This window comes from Harpia harpyja, chromosome 6, assembly GCF_026419915.1.
Source record: "Harpia harpyja isolate bHarHar1 chromosome 6, bHarHar1 primary haplotype, whole genome shotgun sequence".
Lineage (NCBI taxonomy): Eukaryota > Metazoa > Chordata > Aves > Accipitriformes > Accipitridae > Harpia > Harpia harpyja.
This window is the reverse complement of record NC_068945.1, coordinates 68,106,364-68,132,427: the sequence shown is the minus strand read 5'-3', so window position 1 is coordinate 68,132,427 and position 26,064 is coordinate 68,106,364. Positions and strand designations below refer to the sequence as shown.

Below are 26,064 nucleotides of genomic sequence, written 5' to 3'. Positions count from 1 at the left end.
AGAAAAAAGTTTCATCATTCCTACCCCCTTCTATTTTTATGAGATGTTCTCAGTGTTTTTTTTCTTGTTTCTATCTGGCTGGCTATCTATTTCTCTCTCTCTCCCTCCCCATATCAAATATACACCACCACCCCCCATATATCAATACATTAATGCTATTTCCAAACATTTTTCAGATAGAAGCAATAAAATATATTATGTCTTCCATTTGACAAATTCTGCTGTCTATCGTATCATATAGTTGTTAATGAATTGTATTATTTCTGTGAAGTTATTGGTGGTTTTTTTATTTTTCAAATGGATATTCAGCTGCGACAGTGGGTTCTTGCAGTTTTCCCCAAATCGGTGCAGCAGGAGACCTGAGTATAAAATCAAGATATATTAATTTCTCATTTTGTGCTTGGGCCAGGAGACTATTCTGTGTCTGAGCTCATATGCTGCACCAATGAGATAAAAGTAGGAGTTCATCAGAGTTTCCCAGTGCTTTGTATTTCCATAGTGCTCATGAAAACCAGTCTTTTTAGTACTGACCAGAGCGTAATGTTTTTGTCAGTTTAGCATAATAAAGCTGTCAACCCAACCTGTGATCTCGCTTCATGTTGCCAATATTAGAAAATTTCTCTCTTCAAATTTCATTATATTTTGGGGATAGAGCTTTTGTTGAATGCTTCTTGCCTGGCAGGTTGAGATTAGGAAACTTGCTACCAATTACAATATCTGAAACCTCAACCTGATTGACAAAGACAGACTGAGCTGTCGCCTTCTGACTCTAGCACTGCATTAATGCACTACCTCCATATCTTGCTGAGCCACAATCATTACTCCGAACAATTGTTTTTAAGCTTTGATTTTATTTTTCTTCTGCTCATTATCTTATTTACCATTTATGAATAAGTAGCTAAGATGTTTGTTATTAAATACACACCTCACCCATGTAATTTTTTTTTCCCCTAAGCCCACCAAATATGCATGGTGTTTTCTTCTGAGACATTTTCCCATTAAAAATACCTGTTTCAGGCTCATCTTTCACTATCACATATCCAATCAATAGCAATTCTGAAATGCCGCTTAATAACAAAATAAGGAGTTGTTCCACGCTGAATAGTAGGTATTGATGTTTCTCAAAATGTTTGTTTATAGATTATTTTTCCATTCTGTATGTGTATCTTTATATAAATGGAGACCAAAAGAAGTGCGATAACTAATATTCCAGGCTTTTTTCCCCTATGCCGGAAGACGCTTGGTAACTTTTAACGTGTAACCACTAGTTTCATATAGGTTGTTTGCAATCCTTTTTTTATTTATCCAATATGTGCAAAACCATGGTTTGGGATGGTTTTTGATTTTAAGTAGTTTTAGTTTGGGGCAAAAGATAAATAATTCCACGTTTTTGTTTTGTAAGAATTTGCAGAAGACCTAGGGATAATGGTATACTGGATGCAAACTAGTAACTTAGAGTCCTGCGGCAGGGATGCATTCATGTGATCTTTCAAGACTTTTCAAATATGCTCTGCTTTTTGTAATGCAGTTACGGGGGTTTTTTTCCTTTATTTTATCTCCATTAGTATCTCTCTCTAACCCATCATCATTCTTAGTACTTTATTTTCCTGAGTAGCTTCTGGTTTACTGTATTTTCCTTGCATCACTGGCCAGAACTGACTCTGATATTTTCCCTCCACTCTTCCTGCTATATTTCATTATGCTTTTTGGCCTAAAATGCTGTTTTAAACTCATCCCAAAGTCTCTTTCTTTGCCTATAGGATGCCCCAGTGTTGTTTCCTACAGAGTTTCGCCACTGACATTTCCTCAAGTGTGTGAGAAGGCATTTTTTTCAGGTGTGGTTGCACTGTCTGTGTTATGGAGAGGTATGCTCAGAGAGGTGGGATAGACTTTGGTTGGAAATGAGGATGCTCAAACCCTCTAAAATTCAAACTCTTAGAGATTTTGGTAGTTAATAGGGGATTTACTGACCCAAGAAACAGGGAAATAATATTTTTCAGGAATTGGCTATTTATATAGTGCTTTGTGTTTATCCAGCTATCATGTAGCTTTGTAAAGATGATTTCTTTCAAAAACCCATTTCTGTTCCTGCAGCTTTTAAGTCCTCACTGCTTGAATTGTATTTTTTTTTTTCTTAACGTTTCCTTAGTTATACAATTATCACCACTCTGGATTACAGCGTTTACTGGCCTCCTACTGTACTTTAAGAATAGGAATTTATTTACGGTCCCATGATAACTGGTCATTGCTAATCATTATTTTTCTGTGAGGGTGCTTCAGTTTGTGTTAACGTCACGTGAATCTTGGTGCTTGTGAAGCCTGAACACATATACTTGTTCTTCCTACGAATAAAATATACAGATGAAGATAAACTGTGATGGGAGTGGGAACGTATGAGGCGATACTGAAAAACAAAGCAGTCAAAAACCAGCATGTTGGGCAGCTCCTTCGCTCTCCCTCTTCTTTATTCCTCTGTCCGAAATCATGTTGTCAGGAGAGCTGGATAACGCCTTTCCTCTGCTGTTGCTTGCCTCGTCTGTTGGAAGAACTGGAAATCACAGCGAGCGGGACCTGACTGTGTATGCGGCGTGGGAGCAAGCACGTCTCTCCCGTGGGACGGCTGTCCCGCAAAAGCACGTGCCGGATCCTAATGAGGCTAAGCAGGTTGTTCATCCAGCACCGCTCACTTTTATGAATACAAATTAGTGGATGCATACAGTTAAACATAAACATGTCAGCGTTGCCTAAGTCACCCTTAGTGATTGTGTCTGCATCTGTTTTCGTTTATAGTTTCAGCTGCGCTTTTCCCCTTCCCCTTCTTGAGGAGTAAAGAAAAGTATCATTAGAGAAAATTTTTTTTAATAGGCAAAATGGAACAAACCGAAGAAATTTGTCATTTGAATGTTAAAAGGCAGTGTTTATCGCATTTCATAGGATACGGCAAAATGTTTTAACATATGGGTAGTTAATGAGTAAGCAGCTTAAATTTCACCCAGGTCTGTTCCCTCCGCCCACCCTCTTTCCTTTACAGAATTTGAAGTTTGGGAACAAATACTGTACTAAGTTAACACTATATTAAAACAACACTCAGCGAGATAGTTTGCTTGGATTTCTTTGTCAAGGTAACATATTTAGAAAATACTGCAACTATAGATTGAACCACCTGAGAAGTAAAATACTGAATTTTTAGGATACCTTCTAGAGATTTTACTGGTTATATAATATTTGGAATAATTCCACAGGAATAATCCTTTAGTCTCTTTCAGTTTCCTGGGAATCTGATAGAAATATTTTCCCTTAAACATGTTTATCTTTTTAATATATTCATACTTTCTTTGAATTGCCCAATTTTACTTTTGGGCAAGCTGAGCATTGGATGTAAAAAAGCGGAGTACAAACCAGTCCCTGTTTTCACTTGTTTTCTGTTCTCTTTCCTTTGCACAATTGCACTTAAAACCAAGAAGTACCTAAGTATACTCTCCATTTAAACAAGTATCAATGGCATTATGTGCATTAAAACATTCTCTGAGCTCCCTTTCTCTTTAAAACGATGACACCAAGTTGGCGGGAGCGTTGACCTGCTGGAGGGCAGGCAGGCTCTCCAGAGGGATCTGGACAGGCTGGGTCGATGGGCCGAGGCCAGTTGCATGAGGTTCAACACGGCCGAGTGCCGGGTCCTGCGCTCGGCTCACAACAGCCCCGTGCAGCGCTACAGGCTTGGGGAAGGGCGGCTGGAAAGCTGCCCGGCAGAAAAGGACCTGGGGGTGCTGGTCGACAGCCGGCTGAATATGAGCCAGCGGTGTGCCCAGGTGGCCAAGGTGGCCAAGGCGGCCAACGGCATCCTGGCCTGTGTCAGAAATAGTGTGGCCAGCCGGAGCAGGGCAGGGATCGTCCCCCTGTACTCGGCACTGGTGAGGCCGCACCTCGAGTCCTGTGTTCGGTTTTGGGTCCCTCACGACAAGAAAGACCTTGAGGTGCTGGAGCGTGTCCAGAGAAGGGCAACGAAGCTGGTGGAGGGTCCGGAGCACAAGTCTTGTGAGGAGCGGCTGAGGGAGCTGGGGTTGTTTAGTCTGAAGAAAAGGAGGCTGAGGGGAGACCTCATCGCTCTCTGCAACTACCTGACAGGAGGTTGTAGCCAGGTGGGGGTCGGTCTCTGCTCCCACCTAACAAGTGCTAAGACGAGATGAAATGGCCTCAAGTTGCGCCAGGGGAGGTTTAGCTTGCGTATTAAGAAAAATTTCTTCACTAAAGGTGTTGTCAAGCATTGGAACAGACTGCCCAGGGAGGTGGTGGAGTCACCATCCCTGGAGGTATTTAAAAGACGTGTAGATGTGGCGCTTAGGGCCATGGTGTAGTGGTGGACACAGCAGTGTTAGCTTAACAGCTGGACTTGATGATCTTAAAGGTCTTTTCCAACCTAAACATTTCTAATATTCTGATTCTATGAAAACAGTCCCTTTTCTGCCTAAGCAGTAGTTAGTAATTTTTCTCATTATAAAGCAAGAATGTTTATGTGAAATGTTGCCACGCTTTTTTTGTAAATAGTGTTGTAAACCTAAAGGCTGAAATAGCCTTTCCAAGCACATACCGGCTTCATTTTCACTGCTGTCAGTCTGAGTGATATTTTAATTTTTTCTCCCCCTAAAAATACTTCAGTCCCGTAACTGATAGATAAATGAGAGAATCCCCAGGAAATGCTTCAGAATGTTTCTATTTGCCAGCACAATAAATGCAGAAGCTAATAAATGTCCTCTTACATCAGGAGGAGGCGTATAATGAGTAAATGATGGGAAAAGGAGTTTGGGAAATAAATGATCAATCCAATCTACGTCGACAAACAATTTCTTAATAACTTGGCCTTCGGTGGGAGCGAGGGCTCTGTTCAGCCCAGAGGAGCTGCTGAATCGCTGCGCTAGAGATGGGCCATTTACATCTGGCAGCTGATGGATTTTGTGAGGCTGTTTTAGGTCGCTGAACAATAAGCTGCGATTCAGACACAGCCTTTTTCATGTGAGGTTTTGATGGTTCACCATTTGTGTACGTGTGCATGTAGGGAAAAGGGGCAGCAGATTTAATCCTTGTTTTTGTTTCTATACAGTAAGCACAGAGAATGAATGCTTGGTTTTGGGAAAGCTTTGTGTAAAGGACACTGTTCACACCGTGCTTGAGGAAATCAATCCTCTGTGTTGTGTCCTAGTATAGGTATATCGTCTTTCTCATCTCATTTTATTATGCTCTTCATGTGCAAGAGATCAAGTCCTGCCCAGGAGCAGTTGTGTTTAGTGGCGATATTCTCAATATCGGGGAGAGTCCGGCCACAGTAAGAGTTGAACCAAAATCTTAGGACGTGACCACATTTTAAGCCCACTGCAGAGAGGGGAAGACAGATGTACCAGATTTTTTGTAACATTAGTCACGGCACATATCTCAGCTTTGGCTAGGCTTTGCTGCAGAAGGAGTGAAAGGTTAAATAAAGATGGGGGGGTTTGTATTGAGAATACAATACAGAAATGCAAAATTCTGTATTTTTCTGTATTCTGTGAAACGCCCCAGAAACTAAAATACTAGCTTTAAAGTTGGGAAAAGGAGCTCAAATTCAAGATGACCAGGAGGGTTTGTAGGAAGAAAACTGGGGAAAATAGGAGAGGAGAAAGAAAATCAGAATAATGGACTTGATGACAAGCCTAGTGACACCTTCTTTTCAGCCAAGTTTTTGCTTTGAGGAGAGCAAACCCAATTTGTCTTGGGCATTTACGCAGATTCCTTTAAAATCCCTGCCTCCCTATTCCTTCAAAAGGGATGAAATAGTCGGCACTGAGTTTCTGTATTTGTGAGATGCTTCCTGGAAAACTAATGTGCCATTTTTACACTAGTACTTCCAAGGGGAAGGTTTCTTCTCTTTTGTATTCTGTTTTAACTGTTTTTCAGCCTGTTTATGGGTTCTGTGTCTGGTAACCCGCTTGGTATGAAACAGGTCCAGCTCAGCTGCGCAAGGGGCTCGTTGTTGCTCTTGTAGTTTTTAATTGGGATATTGACACAGCTTAGCAAAAGCGATAGTGAACCATCAGTAGCTGGGAGAGGGGACAGAAATGATAATGCCAGGCTGGTGGCGTGTTCAGCTCTCTTTAAGCGTGTCAGAGAGAATTGAAAGTTCCCCCATCTTATGCCTTTCTAACTGAAAAGCATTATACCTGAAAGCTGAGACTTTTCAATACGTTTCTATTCACATGCATATTTCTATGCCTCAAAAGGCCTTTCCTTTTGAAATATGGAAAGATAATCATGTGTTTGAAATGAGTAGATACTCTGCTGCCACTTTTGAAATCTTCATTTTTTTCCCCATGTCAGAGAGTTTAACCGTTTGCATTACCGTGGGCCATAATCATGTAGGAATATGTATTTATGCGCACTGAAACACGAAAACATAGCTGCAGTAATTAGGAAGCAAATTCCAATGAACCATAGCAGAGGAGTTCAAACATATGTCTAATTCTCAGAAAAGAATTACAATTTTTTAAAATGTCTTCCCTTAATAACATTTCGATGTTTTCCATATCTGGTACCACTGTAATCCAGTTAAAGATTTTTTTCCTGCAACAAAATTTAGTGCTTGTTTGTCTATATATTTATCAAACATAAAGCCCAAAGAAGACATTCCTTGTTCCCAATAGATTGCAACAATAATACAGAGTATTTTTTTGGTGTTTGAAACCATATGTATTTTTAAAAGCATTGCAGATAATTGTTGCTTCATGCCAGCTCAAATGTCTGTTCGTGCCAAACTTGCTCCAGATTTCAGTAGCTAATTCTCACTAGCCTACAGCTTTCAAAACTAGAAGCATAGTAGTGCTCGGCAGGGGTTAATGTGATATGAACTGTAATTATTGCTTGCTACAGGTATAAATGAATTTTGACCCATGTTATAGAAAGTGCCTCTATTTTTTTAATAAATGGCAATTTTGCCTTTGAGTAATGAGTAAATGTTTGAACAGAAAATCTGTTTGATAATCCTACTTCTGTTTCATATCTTAGAAAATTCACCATTTTTTCATTGCCTCAGTTTCTCCAAGCAAGGGAAGAACAATGCAATCATCAAAACATCATATTGAAAGTGAATTCTCTGATAAAGTCTATAGAAGCAGATATTGCACAATTTATTTTCTAGAGAAGTAAGCGAGTTAAAATATGCAATCTTTTGTATTAACCATTTTATTCAGCAAAATATCTACAACCATGAAGGCATGATTTTGTGTTACTGTTTACTCATTTCTTGCTTAACTTGTCTAACAGGCTTTTAAAGTGTGCATGTGTGCATCATAGTTGCATTTTTGAACAGATTTCATTTTTAAGATAGCAAATTGTTATTTTTCATATCGGGTGGTTATAGGGTTGCACGTGTATTGCTGTTTAGTGCACTGAAATAGCATAATGCAAGTCACAAAAGTATGTATTAAAGACTGTTCTAGATTGTAGTGAATGATATCTCATGCATTATTTTTCAGCAAACCCGACTTTGTGGGATTTACAGTAGAGTTAGGTGCTGGATGTACGTGTGGCTTTTGTGATTACAATAGTAATACAGAGATTTTCACGCTTTTTCTTATCCCCACCTCCCACTGGGTTTCAGTTGTGCAAGCTTTGTATTCAGCAGGTAACATTGGAAGTGAACACAACGTGCCCAAACGATCTTTTTTAGAAGCTAGGTATTGTTCAATAAAGCATAAGGAGAAAAGAAAAGGTGTTTTGGAATAAGAGAAGAGCCGCAGTCTTAAATCAGGACTCCAGGAGCCCCTTTTTCAGGGGTGCTGTTCCTACTCTGTGTGTCAGACGCTCACGAGCTCTACCTGTCCTTACTCAAGACACATTGATACAGTTTTCTGTAGTTGAAGCTGTTCAATGTGGTGTGTTTAAAGGAAAAACTGTTCATATCTTTGCTGTCTTGTCCCCTTTAATACCAGTGAATAGGTACACTATTTTTTTGACTTAATGCTACCAAATAACACATTGCCAGCGTAACACACCCCTTGAAATGAATACAGACCATACTTTATTCATTGCACATTTCAAACAGCTTCCATGATCTTCCTTCCTTCTTAAGAATTTACTGCTGCTACTGTCACTTAATTTTTTGAAACTTTCTTTAATTATATGTTTAAAAGAATGTGCAGAATGCTGAAGACTTGAGAATCTTTTGTGGCTGAGCAGGCAGTAGTATTTCAGTAGGCTTTCAACTGGGCAAAACAAAATATTGCTGTGTATAGGTTAGATGAATTATTAGATAGCAGTGGAGGTTGGACTTCCTTTTGTTAGAAAATATGAAGAAGTTTTTTTTTTTAAAAACACTTTTTCAAAAGCAGAAAATGACTCTCTTAAATTCAGAAAACTTCAATGAATTTTTTTCTTTGAATTGTTGCCATGAACAGACAGATACTTGTAAAACTGAAAGAACTTCATAAAAAAACTGAAAAATCCTTACAAGACCTGTGTTTTTATATTGGAATATCAAGTATAAAATGCTATGCGTGTTTGTACCATAAAATGTGTGGAGTATTTTTGAACTGGGAGTTTTACCACTGGTTAACAGAACAAGGGTTTATTGACAATATTTGAGGGGACATATGATGTCTTTTTATTTGACTAATTGATGTAATTAAAACAAGCTTTCAGACACATGAACCTATTTTCATGTGGCTCTGAGTTTACTGGCAGTATTTTACTTCTCTTCTTGTCCAGACTTTAAGAAATAGCATGAAAGTGGAGATAGAGTAAATAGAAAGCTTCAGTGTGTGGGTACCATAAATACAATACCTGCTGGCATGATCCACAGGACACAGACTTAATACAAATGAGAAATCATCCTTGGAGGTGTTCAAGACTCAACTGGACAAGGTCCTGAGCAAGTTGGTCTAGTTGGACCTGATTTGAGCTGGGGGCTTGGAATAGATGACCTCTGAAGGTGCCTCCTAAATTATTCTGAGTCGGCACTATAAAATGAAGCTTGCTCATTCAGAGAATTTATCTTACCACTTGTTACATCTGGAGAATGAATAAATAATTACAGTAATACATGCAGCATTGCAAAGAGCTACTGTAGTATTCAGTAAGCTTACAGTGATGTAGATCCTACAAGGTGTTTCCAGATCTTATAATAGCAAAATGGATGTTTTTCCCATAGTGGGTTTGAGATAGCTGACCAAATCAAAGATATGGGAGCTTTTATTGACTAGCTTCCCTACTGTAGAGGGAAAAAGAGGAGAAAAAATATTGACTATGTCAGGTGCATTTTGAATACTCCCATACATTATATAGATATAACCTGTTATGTAGAATAAACTGCAAAAATCAAAACTTGCAAATACTTCCATATGTTTATCAGGCAACTGTGTTAATCAATAGAGAGTTATAATTTATCTAGCTAGATCTGTTGCTGTAAGGAATGAAGGAGAATTATAAATTATTGTGGTTGGGTTTCTGGTATTTTGAAAAGAACTACTATGTGTAACTCTTCCCTCAGTTGTTATATACAATTTTGGGGTTATATTGGCATAGTACAAGTGTATTACAGAGTATTTGCCACAGAGAAGCTCGTCTAACTTGTGGTGTCTTTGTATATCCTCCTTACTGAGACAGTGGCAGTGATGCATCTTCTCTAACGTAGCTTAAAGTGGAAACATCTAGTCTGCATTAAATACCTGGGTTCACTCAGTAGTTGCCGGTGAGAGATAGATGCCGCTGAAAGGTGATCAAACCATCCCGTCAATTTGGCAAGGGAATGATTTGCCATCACATAGTTCTTGTGTTTTGCCATTGATTTTTGAGGAAGTGTAGTTCAAGCATCTATCTATAGGTAGCCGAGATTAGGCATGATGAATCCCATCCTAAGGGACAAATACCAGCATGGGTAGAGGGGTTAGCAGACCTGCTTCATAATAACAGCAGTGACCTACAGGGGCAAATTTTGAGTTCCCAACATGTGGCAAAATAAATGGACATGGTGTGAGGGGACTAGGTATGTAATGCAGACTGCATTCTCAAGGAACAACTGAAAATCTGTTTAGACTAATGAGGAAGAGGCCTCTGCAAAAGGCTGTGGATGACTGGAGAAATACAGGTGTATAGCACAAGTGATCACTTTGAATGGAAAGGAAAAATAAAGACACCAGTGGGAGAATATACATATGTAGGAGAGAACATACACTAAGTACCTGTGGGATGGTTGAAAGGCAGAGTAACGGCTCCGGCTTGAGAGATGCACTGAGCACTGCGGGAGGGAGAATTGAAATGGATAGTAGGAATAAACAGAACCTGCGAAGAATGCAGGAAAAAGAAGCCCAGTAAATAGTGGGAATCATCTTTAGACATCACAAAACATAGTTATAAATTATGAATGTTTTTAGATGTCTGCATTTCAATTATTTGGCCTAGTGTATCATCCAGCTGTAGGAATTTTGTGGCATGTTGCCTTATTACTCGAGAGCAACCACGTTTTTACTTCCAAAGCAATGTATTTGGTGCTAATGATTACACTGTGGCATGCAGAGACACTTAACTGGTTTCTTTTTCATAAGTCCTGGATTTTTTATTTAGCAGGTTTTTGAGTGAGAAGGCCACCTGCCTTAGTTTTGGCTGCATTTCTTTCAGAAGGCTGTTTCCGAACAGAATGGGTCTGCTGGGATACACTGTTGTAAGAACATTGAAAAATTCTCACATTATTTTGATTTAAACATGCTTGGAGCTCGTTTCATTTCTTGCTTCGCTAAATATGAGCATAGTTCTCAATCTAGACTGAGTGTAAAGTGTAGTTTTCTTGGATTCGGCTACTTATCAGTCGTGGAAACAAATACATACAATGTTTTTCACCAAGCAATTTTTTTATATCCTTAGCATTCTTGTTGTACCAGTCCTGGTATTTCCTCACTGCTCGCACATGGTGTTCAAAGCAGTTGCAAAAGACCATCCCTGAAGTACTTCAGTCACTTCATAATCACCAAAAACTGTTATTGATATGTAGGTTTTTTACAGTTTTGCTTAGCTCTTGTTGTACAGCATCAGCTGTCAGCCAGTTGATATTTTGCGATTGAAAGACTTTCTGCCGTGATATCTTTTAGGTGGTTTGACATGGATCACAAACTTTGCACAGTGAAAGGATGGTCTCTCCGTATTCAGCTCCTCTTTGCTGATCCTGACATCATCAAAATCTTTTCATGTGACAGTGATATAAACAGCCAGATACCAACATTTAGAATATTTGTGCCAGAAATACTCAAAAAACTCTGTTGGTCTGACCAAATGCAAATATTAAAGTGGTCCTGAATAATAAGCTCATCCTACTTGGATACTGCAGCTTGTAATTCCACAGTATGAGAGCTTTGGTAGTATCGATCAAACTTGTTCTTGAGTCTCAGTGTTATATTGGCGTTCGCTGTGCTGAGCCGGTTACCTGAGGAAAGTTACCACAACCTGATACCAGTTCAGAAGAACAAAGACAAAACTTTTTGAAGCTGTGATATAGGGACAGGAACAAGCCTGTGAGATGATGCTGTTGCCAGGGCTGTTGGATTGAGAGAGACAGAATATTTTAGAATTTCTTTCAAGAACTTTATTCTTGATCTCTTGAGGGTTGCGCATAAGTGTTATTTGTGGCAGCATTGTGCTTTTCAAAAAATGGTAATCCTGCACTCATTATGCCCGTAGGCAACCAATCTCGCTGAGCAGTGGTAGTGGTAGATCTAATAAACAAAGCTAAACCCAGCTACTTTCCATTTATTTGAAAGAAGATACAGCTAATCTGTGATTCTTTATGTTGGGCTTCTGCCACAAGATGAATTTCACATACAGCTGCAGAGCAGATTGCAAATCTACAAGCCAAAATAGATTTTCATTCTGATATCAGATATATCTCTGAGTGTAAGCATACATATTCATAGAATTATTTGGATTGGAAGGGGCCTTGGGAGGTCCAACCTCCCGCTCAAAGCAGGATCAACACTGAGGACAGATGAGATTGTTCAGTGCTTTGTCCAGTTGGATCTTTGAAAACCTGCAAGGCTGAAGATACCACAACCTCTTTGGATCCCTGTCCCCCTGCTTAATTATCCTTGGAGGGAAATATTTTCCCTTATATCTATTTGGAACTTCTATTGTTTTGATTTACAACCATTGTCTCTTTTTCTCCCACTGCACATCAGTAAAAAGCCTGTCTCCATCTTGATAACCTTCTCTTAGGGCTTTTAAAGCTGCTGTTAGGTTCCCCCCAGATTTTCCTCTCCTCCCAGCTAAATAAGTGCTGTTCCCTTGGCCTCTCCTCATAGGGCATTTTCCCCCAATTTGGTGTCACCCGCGAACTTGGTGAGCATGCACTCCATCTCTGGGTCATTGATAAAGATGTTAAACAGGGATGGCTGTGGTATAGACCTCTGAGGAACTCTACATGTAGCGGGCCTCCAAGTAGAGCCTGATAATCCAGCCAAATTTTCACCCATAATTCACAGAAACAATTTTCTCTTATTGTTTCGATGACTTTAATGGGATATCTGTCTGCCTCTGAAAGGTGACCAAAATGAGTTTGAAACAGGTGGTGTTTAAAGTGGTTTTCCCAGACCATTCCTCTGACTGCAGAGGATGAGCAACATGATCTTAAAATTATGGTTGCTGTAGTCCATAGATGACCTACCTTGAACTCGGAGCTGTCTCTGTTACGAGTTTGCAACAACTTTGTGGATAAGCTCAAATCGTCTTCCCTTGAGTCTCTAATACCACTGGACTTTGTAAAAGTTACTCATGTAGCAGATGAGCTGCAATTACATGTGAACGTAACAGAAGATTTAAGGTAAATTGACTTTGTGCTGCTGTAGCAAAAATACATTTTTTTACTAGCCAGGTATATACAGCCATGTACATTGAAATAAAACTTTGGGGTATCCTTTTAACTCACACACAGGCATCCAAGGCTCATGCTGATCCTAGTTTGCTTGTAAGCTGATGTAGTTCCCTATGGTGTGGCTTTTGTTATGCGAAAGTGGCCTGTTGGATCCGTATTTAAGAACTCCATAAAGGCAACCAACAACGGGAATTTTAAATCCGTTATGAATGTGCTGTTCCTAGTGCTGCAGTCTGTACCCAATGCCACTGGGAGAAGGGATTCCTCAACTTACATTTCTTGGGCATCAGGCCTGGCAGCAGCAAAACCGATTCCTATATGCCTCAAAAACAGCACTTGGCAACTTGACATGTTCATATGCCATTTTGGGGGGAGAAAGTCTGCTTTAGGACACGGAGAGATAATAGCCATTGGTACCTTAGGGAGAATGTAATTTATAATGGTGAAAGGGGTGAGGCTGAGAAGGAAGGTTGTAAACAGGAATCATTTAGATGAGGCATCTTGTCATCAGTAGGAGACGTAAATATAGTTGTGCATTTACACGTGCATCTCTAAGATTGAGAACATTTGTATTAAAGACTGTACTACAATTACATGCAGATTAGATGCTTGGCTGAATAGCTGTAAGAACTTTGAATAGATTTGTCCTTTTCACAAAGGTTTTCATTTTCTTTGGCAGCTCTGAGTGTTAACAAATTAGAGATCAATGTTCTACTAGGGCAGAAAAGTGAAGTGAAGCATATCTTGGGAGAAACTTTAGAGACATTAATAGTTGCAGTTAAAGGTATTAGTTAGTGGTGCCTGAAAAACAGAATTGGAAATTCAAAAGAAAAGGTCAAAGGATATGCTATTTTCCCCATTTTCTGCTGATAACTGAGTTAAGTACTTTGCCCCACTTGCTGCACATTGAATGTATACTGTTCGACAAACACACGTCATGAAATCAAACAAATGAAGCTGGGAAGTGAATTGTCTTCTCGCAGAACATTTGCCAAGATACAACATGTGTTTCTCCTTTGTTTCCTTTGTTTGAGTGGGTCGTAGTACTGTCTCTTTCTCTGGCTTCTTCAGCATATTTGGGTACGTGTTTGGCTTTTCATCCCTCTGTAGAAACAGGTATGTGGTGGCATGGATGTCCAAAGTCCTCCCTTCAGTCCCTAATAGTTCAGACATCTATTCTGTCTGAACTCCAGGACATAAGAGGAAGATGGCCATAGATGTTTTAGAAAGGCTCTGGAGTAAAGGCCAGAGGAGAGGGAATTGCACTTGAATTTGAGCCAATGCAGGAAACGTACCTCTAGGCAAACTCCACCAAAATCCTGAAAATTGCTCTTAGCCTTAACTTCCTTACCATCCAGATGTCCTCTGTAGGCTTAGGCCAGGATCCCAGATCACTACCTTAGCTTTTTTTTAATTGTGGGGCTTCTCTTTCAGCTTGTCTTCTCTCTCCCTGCCTTGCAGCTACTTTTCCCCCTTCTTGCACATCAAAAGTTCTCCTCTGCTATGAAAGCACGTCCCCTGATCTGTCCATGCATCTTTAGTCTCTGACTATTTCTGAGTTGTCCTGAACATCCTCGTTATGTGGTGGGAGTCCCTCATGGAGGGAGCTGTTGGATGCTTCTCTGAAGGTTACTTTTATGCTGCAGTTCAGAATTGGAAAACTGGTTTGCTTTGGCAGCAACCATTCTTCTATGGAAAGATGCTCCTTTTGAATAGATTTTCATGAAGGCTGAATGCCCTATTATTTTCAGCCCTGTGACGGGTACAGAGAACTTTCTGGTCAATCCAGTGGGTTCTGAAGGCAAAACAATACCAAAGGCAATCAGTCCCCTTATTCAAAAAGGAGCTCATAATAGCATGTAAAAACCCCAACAAGAGCAGAAGTCATAAGCATTACGTAGGTTCCCTGAATGCAGAATTGAACATCCTTCATTTCATCTCTGGAGTTGAAAAATGCAACAATTGGCTGAATAGCGCAGCTGGACCAAATGAGAGAAGTCATAACTTGTATAAAAAATAAGTTATCTAAAAATTCAGGCAAAGGCCTGATCTGATGACATTTCAGAAGAAATTACTTCATTCATATATCATTTTAATAGCATTTGAGGTAGAATAAAGATGCAGTATTACTTGGGAATCTGTATGACGTTATATGCTTGGTTTTCCATAGCTTATTAAAATCAATTCAGAGACAAATAGAGGTTTTTAATTCAAATAAAGATGCCATAAAAATGGTCATGTACTTATAAAGCTGTAATTTAATATAATTTGGAACTGGGATGTATGCACACTATGGTAGGTAGTCTTATTCTCTTTTTGTTATTTCCCCTTCCCCAATTCCTTCTCTTTTTGCTCACTTGTTGCTTTTAGTGACAGCTTCACAGATCAAGCATGACTGGGTGTTTTAACTCTATTTCTTCCAACAGTTACTCTTTGCCTTTTTCTTTATAATCCACGTGGTCTACTTCATAGTTTGTGTAGCAGTGGGGCGTGATCTAGTGATCATACACCTTTCATGGTCCACCCCAGTACCCAAAACACACTCCTGCATGGGTTTCCTTTGCACAAGTGCTGTAATTGGTGTCTTTAGACAGCAGTGGCTGTGCCAGACTTCTTGTTCCTACTTTGCAGCACGAGAACAGGATGGGGACTGTGTTGGTCTTGAGGCTGGATTCAAATCTGTGAAGCAACTCTATAGGCTTAAGAGCTATTCCTTCCTTCTGGCTTTGGAAATCTTCTCTTTTAAGGCTGTATAGATCTCAGGCTGCATGTCAACAGATTGAATAAAACAAAATGCTTCATATTATCTGCAAATGGGCTCATGAAAGATATGGAGATGAAATGGCCAGAAGTTCAATTAAGGGATAAAAGAAAGCTTAACTTCAGCAGATATGGATTAAAAAGAGGCAAAGAAAACTTTCCAATTTGCCATTCAGGGAACATGATAATCTTTGCCTGCCGATGCTTTGAGTCCTTCTGTGGGGGAGGATGACAAGGAAAAAGAAGTCTTTAAATTAAAAATTCTCCCCTGATTCTCAAAGGTGCCAAACAGCCCAAGCTCTTCATTGCTTTGGTGGGTGGAGCAGGTGCTGAGCTGCTCTGAAGTCAAGCTGTGCTCGTTTTTGTCTTTCACAGCACTAACTTGAAGCAAAGGCCAGATTTGTCTCTTTTGTATGGAAGTCACATGTCTTTTTCTTTGTCAAATAAACTGTTAACTACGTAACTATTAAATTAAATTAAAAAAAAAAAAACCTTAAATAGGTTGCATGAATGTTACTCTCATATTGAATCTGTTCAGGGCTTTAAGAGCCAAGGGGCTTAAAAGAAAAATTTCAATGCCAAAAAGAAGTCATGGTATGTCTGCAGTAAAAACAGTTTCAGCACATTTGTAATGAAATAGTGCATATAGGTGATGTGTCTTTAGTGAAATTAAATGAGGGCCCTCAAGTTCTCCTGGTTCTTTTGATAACCTTTTATCAGCTTGGATGACACAAGATCTTTCAGAACTTTATCTGGCTGAAAATCTGAAGATTTTCAGCAGAGAGTAATACATGCACTTCTGCTTTGAGGTCCCACATGCAGACAAAACAGCTGACCTTCTGAGGTTCTGTAGGAATTTATTTTCTTATACGGACCTTTGAAATCAGAGCTGTCTAGCAAAATAATTCTTCTATTCCTCCACAATATGTTCTTTAAGAAGCTTCTGCTCTTAGTTTTGTTCGGGGAAGATTATTTCGGGGCAAACATGATGAAAATATTTTTGCCGTGGTCAGTTCTCATTTTTCGCTACCTGAATTATAGCATTATTTATACTTGCTATGGCTCTGTGTATTTATCAGGGGAAATTGGATAGATTTAAAATTAAAATTCAAGTCCTCTTTTCTTTAGCTTCTCTTCAACAATGCCAGCCTATACTTTTCTCTGTTCCCTTCTTTGAAGGTAGCTCTTAAAAAGGCACTTCTTCCTCAAGAACAACTAATCCTGATCTTTCTTTTCAAAGAAGGTTACTAAAGTGAAAGGCATAGAAAATACTACTTGTCAGTCAATTTGCTTGCAACCTATGTGTTATCTTTGGGCCATAAACACTTAAGTAAGTAACTTAACATGTGGTGGTCCTAGTCAGGTCAATTAGATTGAAGTCACACATGAAAGTAGTCACTTGAGTGAACACTAATGAGTTTTTGCAGGTTTTTCAACAAAACTCTGAACAGCTTACTGCCTGTATGATAACTAACGAGCGAGCACACAACGTTACAATGTTTTAAAAAATGTTGAGTAGGTAATTTTGGAACTGCATTTTAAGAATTTTCTTCAAGGAAACTAAAATTGGGCAGAGTGTGGATGCTTTCTGAGTTCGGGTTTTTGCCATTCCTAGGAAAACGTGCCTAAGCTTGTCTTACTCCAGTTCAGCAGGACAACTGATATTCCTATAAAAACATCAGTTTACACCTATATTAAAACAGTGGTTTCCCTCCTCTGACTCAGATTTTGCTTATCTTACCAAAACCTTCTGCCGTTCAGATCCAGGTGGGTAAGCAGAGCAAAATACAGTGTTTCCTACAGTGTAATTATCTGCTTGATGCTGCTGCCCAAGTGCTACCGAAGGTTGAGGATTACTCGCTCCTTGAGGACTGTCACTCTTGGACTGTCAAAATACATGTTGGCCAGTCCAAAGCCCAGACGGCCAGAAGAGCGGCTAAATACAACGTACTGTGCCATTGCCATGGGACTGAGAGGGATAGGAGAGCTGAGGACATCAGAGGCACAGCCTGAAAGAGGGGGACTGGATACAGAGAGTTGAAGAGGCTGTGAGAAGGCAGGAGTTGGTTAACAGGAGAGTCTCCTCTTTCAGAGATACAGGGTGGGAAATACAGTTAAGAATAGGTTGATGGAAGAATAAGCTGTCTGGATTGAGGGAACAGAGCAGAGAAGTTGATAGCTATTGGGAATATCAGAATCTGTAAGAGAGCTTGGCCAGCAGAAGTCAATCCTACCTGCTGCTTTATTAGTTCAGGTAGAACAAGACTGTATTGAAAGATCTTAAGCATCATAATTTTCCAGGTGATGCAAGCTCGTTGTCATGATTTTATTTATATAACATTTCTAGCGTTCAGTGAATTTCTTTTTTTTCTCTTCCCCCAGCTTGCTCTTCACCAATTATTTTTTTTCAAGCTTTCTCTGCTGAAAGAATAACCAAATGCTAAACTCAAATACTTGCAAGTTAGAAAATGTCAGAATAGAAGGCAGTGGGCTTCTTCAGATGACATGGACCTCTAACATATCGCCATACCTGCTCCTGTAATTGCTGGGGTTCCCCTGTATGACCCTACTTACTTAGTGTGCACAGCATCCATTATTTATTTCACAGCACTGAAACTTTGAAAAATTACTAGTTTCTAATAGGCTTTTCTGTGTTACCATTCCCATAATATTAAAGAAATGAAAATAAATTTCCTAATTCCTGTGGAAGGTAATTAAGGCTAAAGTTCTTTATGCATGGCAAAAGCATGGTGACTAATGATCACAAGTATCTTTTGTGCTCAGTAAGAGGTAGGTAAGGCATGATGTCTTGGAATCCTTAGCTTTTATGGCATTTTGGTTTTGGGAATAGGACTCTCACTTTTCAGTTATGGCTGTTCAGCTGTTCAAATCTGGCACGGCTGGGTTTATCCCTCCTGGCAGTCATGGTGCAGTTTGGGACATAACCCTAGGACTAGATTTTAGTCATTGTGTGTGCTGGAGGATGACCCAGCATCACCGTCTGCCTGTTCTGCTCTTTATCCTACACGTGTGCTCTTAATACTTGCCAGAGTCCTGAGCTGGATGAGTATTTGGTCTCATCCAGTACGTCAATTTTTATTGTAAATGTGGGCAGTTGTGTCTTCAGTTAAGCAGACGGCACATGAGGAGCATGCATGCAAGTGGGTTAATTTCCCCCAACTGTAGCAGCTTTAAAGTTAATCACCTATTTTGAGTTAGTTATTCAGGCCCCCATTGAGTCGGCAGCGACGGAGTCATTTATGTCATTCATGTCATTCTGAATACTCTGTGAGACGGGAGGAATCTGCTAGCGAGCACACCTCAGTGATCAGTTTAGACTAGACACTTGACTTTGAGGAAGCTAAGGTTTAGTCATCAAGAACCAAACTTGCCGCTTTATTTTGATACTGAAGTCAAGCAACATGCCCACATTGTGCAAGAACTCCATAACAGATACAGAAATAGCATCTTCTACATAATCTGGGTTGATGATTAATTACCATAACCCTGACGCTTCTGTTCCCTCTTGGAAGTTCCTAGTGTCTTTTGTAACACACTTCCTGCACTTTCATACTTCTTGCAATAAAAGAGACCGTGAAGGTCTACAGAAAGCCTTCTTTTTGTTATACAGCAACAGAGAAATCTTTAAAGAGGGGAAAATGCTGTGTAACTTTAAGTGAAGACCGTTTTATAATGCATGTGCCGAAGGGACCTAAATCAGACAAGGGAACTTGGTATTTGCTACCATTTTAGTGGCTTATTTAGTTAAAAGAATCCTAGGAATATATAGAAGGTATATATGTCTGGAATGTAATAAACATAGCTGAGCTTTGTATGTTCCTGCACATGGCGCTTGATGCAGAATGGGAGGTGGTCTTGCGTTTCTGTTCCTTTCCCTTTGTCCTCCCCGTGCACAATCTGGGGAGAAAAGAGCTGCATTTGGTGTATCTGCTGGAACTCGTGAAGATCCACCGGCCTGATCCAGACCTGCTCTCTGATAGTTTGCCACTGCTGCTAACCTGAGAATTGGACAGTAGCTTTTTTCCTCTGCTTTGTGTTGAGCAGTACATGAATATAAAGACTACACATACAACATAAATACATATATGTATTTATCTAAAGACTGAGGAAATTATTTAGATTAACAGTGCTATGTTATAGCACCATTTTTTTCTGTATTTAGAGAAATGACCACTGCATTCTTATCTTGAGGATTAGGGAGGACTTCTAAAATGAAACTTCATCGATGGATTATGGAGAGTCTATCTCTAAAAGAGAACCTCAATGAATTTCAAAGGAAGATCTGATCCAAGAAACACGGCACACTTTATCTAAGATAACAAATGATTTCTTGATAGCTTGAGTCTACTGCAGGTTTAAAACTTCTTGGTATATATAGCAGCTCAGTTGATCACTTGAACTGCAATTAAAAAGTAGAACAAGTACACTCAGAATATTGTTTTTGTGTCAGAAATGCTCCTTCATGGTTGAAAATGATAAAAAATTGCAATCGATCCTTACAACTGTTGTGTTCATCTTTATTGATCAGGCAAAAGAAAGATAAATCGCAGCCCAAATAAGATTATAGTAAATGTTAGCATCGGAGGGGACTGTAGGATGATAGAGAGCTATTCATCATTTCAGATGGTGACCTGTCCGCGCTCACACCGTAGTCAGTCTGCTGTCTAATCGCATACCTATTGATTTCATCTATGTCCAAGGAACCTGGATGTGACTGTCATTGGGCAGCTGAGATTGCTAAATGCAAGGGGGTCACTGGTGTGAGGAGGATTTCATTTTCATTTTCTTACTGGCCAACGGTGATTTATGAAAAAATAAATGACCTCAAGTCACATGCGTGGAAACCTTGATTCCAGTACAAAAGAATTATTAGGTCTGAATCTCAGAAGCAAGAGTGCAGTAGACCACTGTGCTCTTTGTGATCTGTGTATGACCTTTGACTGCAGTGGATGTTACACAATTTGTTATAATTTGTGGTAAAATATTAGACTTGCAATACAATTTCACCCATGTCCGGAGCTGGTATTCTTTTTCAGTGATTTCTGTACTTTTCAAGATTATAATTCACAAGGAGGAACCTCAGAAGATGAGATCCTCAAATGGAAAGGAAAAATATTTTTTCCTTTTATTTTTGTAGATAGCTCTGCCTCTTTCAGAGTTTCCATCAAGTGTTTTTGCTGTAGTGGGCTATCTTACCTGCATTCCTCATAACACAATTTGGCACAGATAAATGTTGCTCAGGACATGTTTCCTAACCCAATGATCAAGGAGACTATGTCATCTTTGACTTTTACAAAAGAGTGATCTCTCTGGTTACAGAGTTTTTTAATATTTTTTTTCCCCTAACCATGTTTTAGGCATATTGCTTTTTCATACACCAATGTCTTAAATAAATAAAACTGCTTACTTTACCCAAAATAAAATTGGAATGACGCTTTCCATGGACTGCATTGTGCCATCCATGTATGTTAAATGTTGTAAAGATGCGAAATCAATGTTGTGGCATGAATAACTTAAAACCATGGTATAAATAGGTAGATTGGTAAAATAAGGATTCAAAATGTTTTTTATGTAATCATGCATTGTGTGATTGTAAGAGTTTTGTTGCCATGTTAACATGACTCCCTGGGATGCTAGGTGACTCAAGAGCTGCAAAGCTACGGAAGAGTTCTTGCAAGTGCCAACAAAACCTTTATACATCTCCACGACCTGTTTTCCCCAGCATTCAGAGAAAAATGGTTTTAGAGAACTTCTGAACTGCTTTAACTTTTCTTTATTCCTCCAACTGTGAAGCCAGGTGCCTTAGTTATTACATGTTAAGTCCAACTGTGTTAAGGCTATAAAAAAACCTCTTGAAAAATACTAAGTATATATTATCTAGATATGAAGCATCAAAACATTATAGTGGTTTGTCTTTAAATATCCTATGTCCCACTGAGAAACTTTGCCATTTTTAAGTATAGAAAAGTTCTATTGCTTGATGATTCAATCTTGTCTTGCCTGCATTTTGGAAATTAATGGTTTGGTGGAACTGAGTGAAAGGCATTCCTGGGTTTAGGGGAGATGAAAATATGTTCCGAAGCTGCCTGATTTTAAAAATTAAAGTTAGCAACTGATTGAAGTGACCTGGAAGTTTGGAATATTAAAATAACTCACTGTGAGAGGCATTATCAAGGCAAAGAGCAAAAGAGAAAGTCAAGCCATAGTTAATTTATTGTGCAGCTTTGAAGTTTGACTCAAGTATCCCCTGCAAACTAGAAGGGGATATATATGTAAGTAACACACACAGGGATGTGCAAAGAAGTAAGGATTCAGTATTTTGATTTTTTTTTCCTAATGGAGAAGCCTCAAAGGCTCCAACAGCACCTAGTGCTAAATATGTGATTCTTACCCCATATCTCTTTACGGTTTCCTCCCTGAGAGCCGCCTCTTTTGCATAACCTTCCAGAAGCAAGAGGACACACTTATTTAAAAAAACCAACAAACAAACAAACAAAAAGTCATCTGTGAAACTTTGTAGAATACCTGATTTGAGGGTTAGGCCTTTTTTTTTTGGAGCAACTTAAATATCCAAATTAGCATTATTTACTGGATATTAGGATGTATATAAATGATATTATATGAAAACTGGTTTGTTTGTTTGTTTTGTTTTTTTTTACTTTCCAGAGTGCCCAGTTCTACAAAGTTACCACGGAGCAATACCAAAAAGCTGCTGATGAAGTGTCAGCTCGGTTCAAGTAAGTCTTTCTACTGTTGTTTTTGAGCCTGGCAGCTAGATATGTTCTTATCCACATTAAAATGCACAATAATTGCCCTTCCCCCTATCATAGGTCCTAACAGTCCGTGCTGGTTATTGAAATGAGAGAATTTTGAAAAATTTGGAAGCCAGAGCATAGTAGCCATAAGCCGCATAGAAATTGGATGCGCAGTTAGTAATATACTAATTAATTTATATTTGATAAGATGCATGAAATAGTCTAAAAATATATTCCTTAATATTTTTTCTCTAATAGAGCACCAAAAATGTAGTTCCAACTTGGCATTACAATAGTATTCATCCTGTGCTTGCATGATGGGAAAGGATTTAAATTAGCAACTTCACTTTGCCCTTAACAGTGAAGGTCAAATTAAATAATTTTTATTAGTCCTGAGGATGGTTAAATGAAGATACAGTAATTGATGGATCAAAGTGACTCTGACCCTTAGCCTTGGACTCTCCCCTTTCTGCTTGTTCATCCATTAGGCAGAAGGTTCCATTTATCATTTTAGTAAGGATACAGAGAGAACTTTTTACAGCCTTTTAGTTTCAGCAGTAACCAAGAAATGCTGTATAAAATTAATTATTCTGTGACTATTTTTAGGTTTGTGGAGGAATTGTCTTTCATTTTGGGTTTTGTTTTGGTTTTTGGTAAGCAAGAAGAGAAAAGGCCTTTCTGAGCTGCTGATAATTGTATTAATAAAGTTCTTAATTGTAAGATAGACATAATTTTATCTCTTAATATCATGAATTTTTAAATATTCTCTAGTGTATATATGAAGTCTTTGTACTGGTCAATGGTGCAGAGTATATTGAGGACTGAATTCATCTGTCCCTTAAACGAGAGGGACAAAGTGACCATTGACTCAAGGTCTGATGTAAGCATAATTTGGAGCGTTTCCCATTACATATGGGAAGAATGGTATGTTTTTATTCATTGTCACTTTTTTCATCTGTGATAAGATTCCCGTCAAGGGAGTATCTCTCCTTCCTCTGTTACACTTGGGTATTTTCAGGTTTTGAAATCTAATTATTGCCTAATCTGACTTTCATTATTCCAAAACAAGCCTTTGTTGTGATTTGAAGTACTAGTTGATAGCTCTAGGTGGTTATTGTGGCCAGAGGTGGGAAATGGCTTTGGGTTTGGTTTCTTCACCCCAATATATTAATGATTTCCTAAGTAAATTAAATGCTTTTGGGTTCCTTTTTGCACAAATGGAGCCGGTAGATCCAGCAGGGGCCAGTCCGTAGCATTAGGCAATATCTAAGAATTCTAAGAAAAGCATTTTGAAGGATGTTTCAGTCTATCTGCATAAACCAAAGAGTATTTAATGAAGAGGGATTTGAAGAGGGAATCAGAGATTCCTAACGCTTGATGAGATTGGTCTTTTCTTAATTCTCTTAAAGACTAAGGGCATAAATAGAAATCACCTATTTGACTAGTCTTTGCTGTAATGCCTCTACTGAAATTGCTGTGCTTCCTTTGCACTTCAGGCCAAATTTTCCAAAAAATTATTTGGAGCTTTTTGATTAGTGGATCCAGTTTTGGTCCATTGCCTTAAAGAGCAAAAGGAAAACATTATGAAAAGAAAAAGGTATCTGAAGTATGCGCATAAATTGCAGTAGATTTGATAAAGTGCATGAAATATCAATATTACTTTATAATTTAAAAGTTTTCCTGATAGAAAATCCTTTTAAATGCCATGTCTTTTTATTGAAGGTTTAAACTCAGCAGCTGTTATTTTATCACTGCCTTTTGTATGTAACTTGATGGATAAATTATGAATGATTTAGTGAAACCTAAAGATGATGCTCTTTTGGTGTCACCAGGCACTTCTCATGTTCAGTTTAATTGCATGTGAGGATTGAGGACAGAGTTTCAAGCAATGGTGTTTAAAGAGCTTGTTTAATTGGCTGTAAAAGAAGAATTAAATAAGGTTGAACTGCTAAATTTTGTTAATGCATAAACCGATGTGCTGCATGTCAGTGTGATTTCAGGTTCTAAGTGCGAGATTAATAGATCTAATTGTGGTATCATTACGAAATAGTCTCACTTTATTTTAAACATGTCTAGAATTAGTTACGAAGTTTTATTGAGATAACTTGCATTTCTTCAACTTTTTAAGCTACATCTCTTTCAAGAGCAGAGAGAAGTGGATAATTGCTTAAATATTTCCCGGATTTTCCTTTTCCTTCCTCCATTTAGTCCCTGAAATTACATCAGCTGTGGCTTCATCAGTCTTTGGGCATAATTCACCCCATTAAAAGGGAAGAAAACAAATATCCCACATAGACTTGGATCAGAGAACTGGCAGGTCTTCTGTACTTTGTCTGCAGTCCTTAATTGATGCCTGCTTATTACCTTCTCCAGCACTGCCTGGATTAGACTGATATTCCAAATGTTCATGATAAATGTTTTATCTCTGTGAGGTCCTGATTCACATTGATCAAATTCTGAATTATCAAATGGTTCATCTCTTTAAGACACTAATTCACATTGATCAAATCCTAAATGACCAGGTTCAGTCAGTTCCTGCAGTACACAAATTGCATTAAAACAACATTACTAGAGCATGCTGCCTTTTCTAATGTAGGAGTTATGTTACCCGCAGTTACATTATAACCAGAATTATTATATTATGAAGATGTCTCTGTTATAATGAGAAGTTTACACAAGAAGAAAAGAATGCAATATTAGAGGAAGAGCCGGGCTTTGGGCAAAGATTTGAACTTTAGCTAATCAAATTGTATGTTTGTATTGTGGGTTTTTTTCCTTAATTTGAAGGGCTGGTAGCGGGAAATTTGGCAGCTGTGGTGGTGACATTTTATTCCCCTGTGGTGTCTAGAGCCAAGTAACATCTTGACTATTCATTTAGGAATACAGTAAGCGGATAGGGCAAATTCTGCCTAAAATAAATGTTTTTACTTTAGCTTCTGTGGGGTTTGATTCCTTGTGGTAGATAGCAGACTTCCTAGCTGCACACTAGTGCTTTTTCCAAAACATTTTGCTATTCCTCTACGGCTCCACTGCTCTCTTGTAGACAACATGTAGTCGCTTCTTGCTGCAGGTTGCTTGGCAAAAACATACTCCCTAGCTGGCCAGACTGACAGAAAATCCAGGTCCTCTTTGGGCATCGGCTGTTCGTTTCAGTGGTGTTTGTGCAAAGCAAAGTAAGGGTGAGGTTTTCCCCGGTATCTCCGTGTGTCACTTCGATGTCACTTCCAACCTCCTGTGTCTGCAACGAAGCCAAATTCTGGATCTTGTGCATCACGGCGCAGGGTTTATATGTGTTGGTATGTTGATAGACTCCTGGATTAAATTATCCAGCGCTAACAGTTTTAATCATGGAGGACTCTTTGCATCATCTGGAAGCTTGGGTGTTTATTCTGAATTACAGATTTTGATGGCTTTATTCCCTTACTATGAGACTTTTGATTATGAACCTTGCCATCAGGAGGAATGCTGCTCGGGAACTGGAGGAACGAGTTTGATTAAACACAGAAAGGTTTGGGATTTGCTCAGGCTGCTTCACACGGTACCATCTTCACACATTTGAGATGTTTTAAAAACAGTTTTACAAAGTAAATCAATATGTTTCACGTGATCCTCGATCATTTCCATTGCTCTGATCACTGATGGAAGTGA

At 38.9% G+C, this 26,064-nt stretch overlaps 1 protein-coding gene across 3 annotated transcripts in view; it reads left to right on the top strand.

Moving 5' to 3' along the window:
* Nucleotides 1–26,064, top strand: part of CHCHD3 (coiled-coil-helix-coiled-coil-helix domain containing 3) — a 156,091-nt gene that overhangs the window by 105,261 nt on the left and 24,766 nt on the right. For all 3 annotated transcript variants that reach the window (XM_052789212.1, XM_052789211.1, XM_052789213.1), the window contains one exon: nt 22,328–22,398. In XM_052789212.1, coding sequence (XP_052645172.1) covers nt 22,328–22,398 — 71 coding nt within the window. The remainder of the gene's footprint in view (nt 1–22,327; nt 22,399–26,064) is intronic.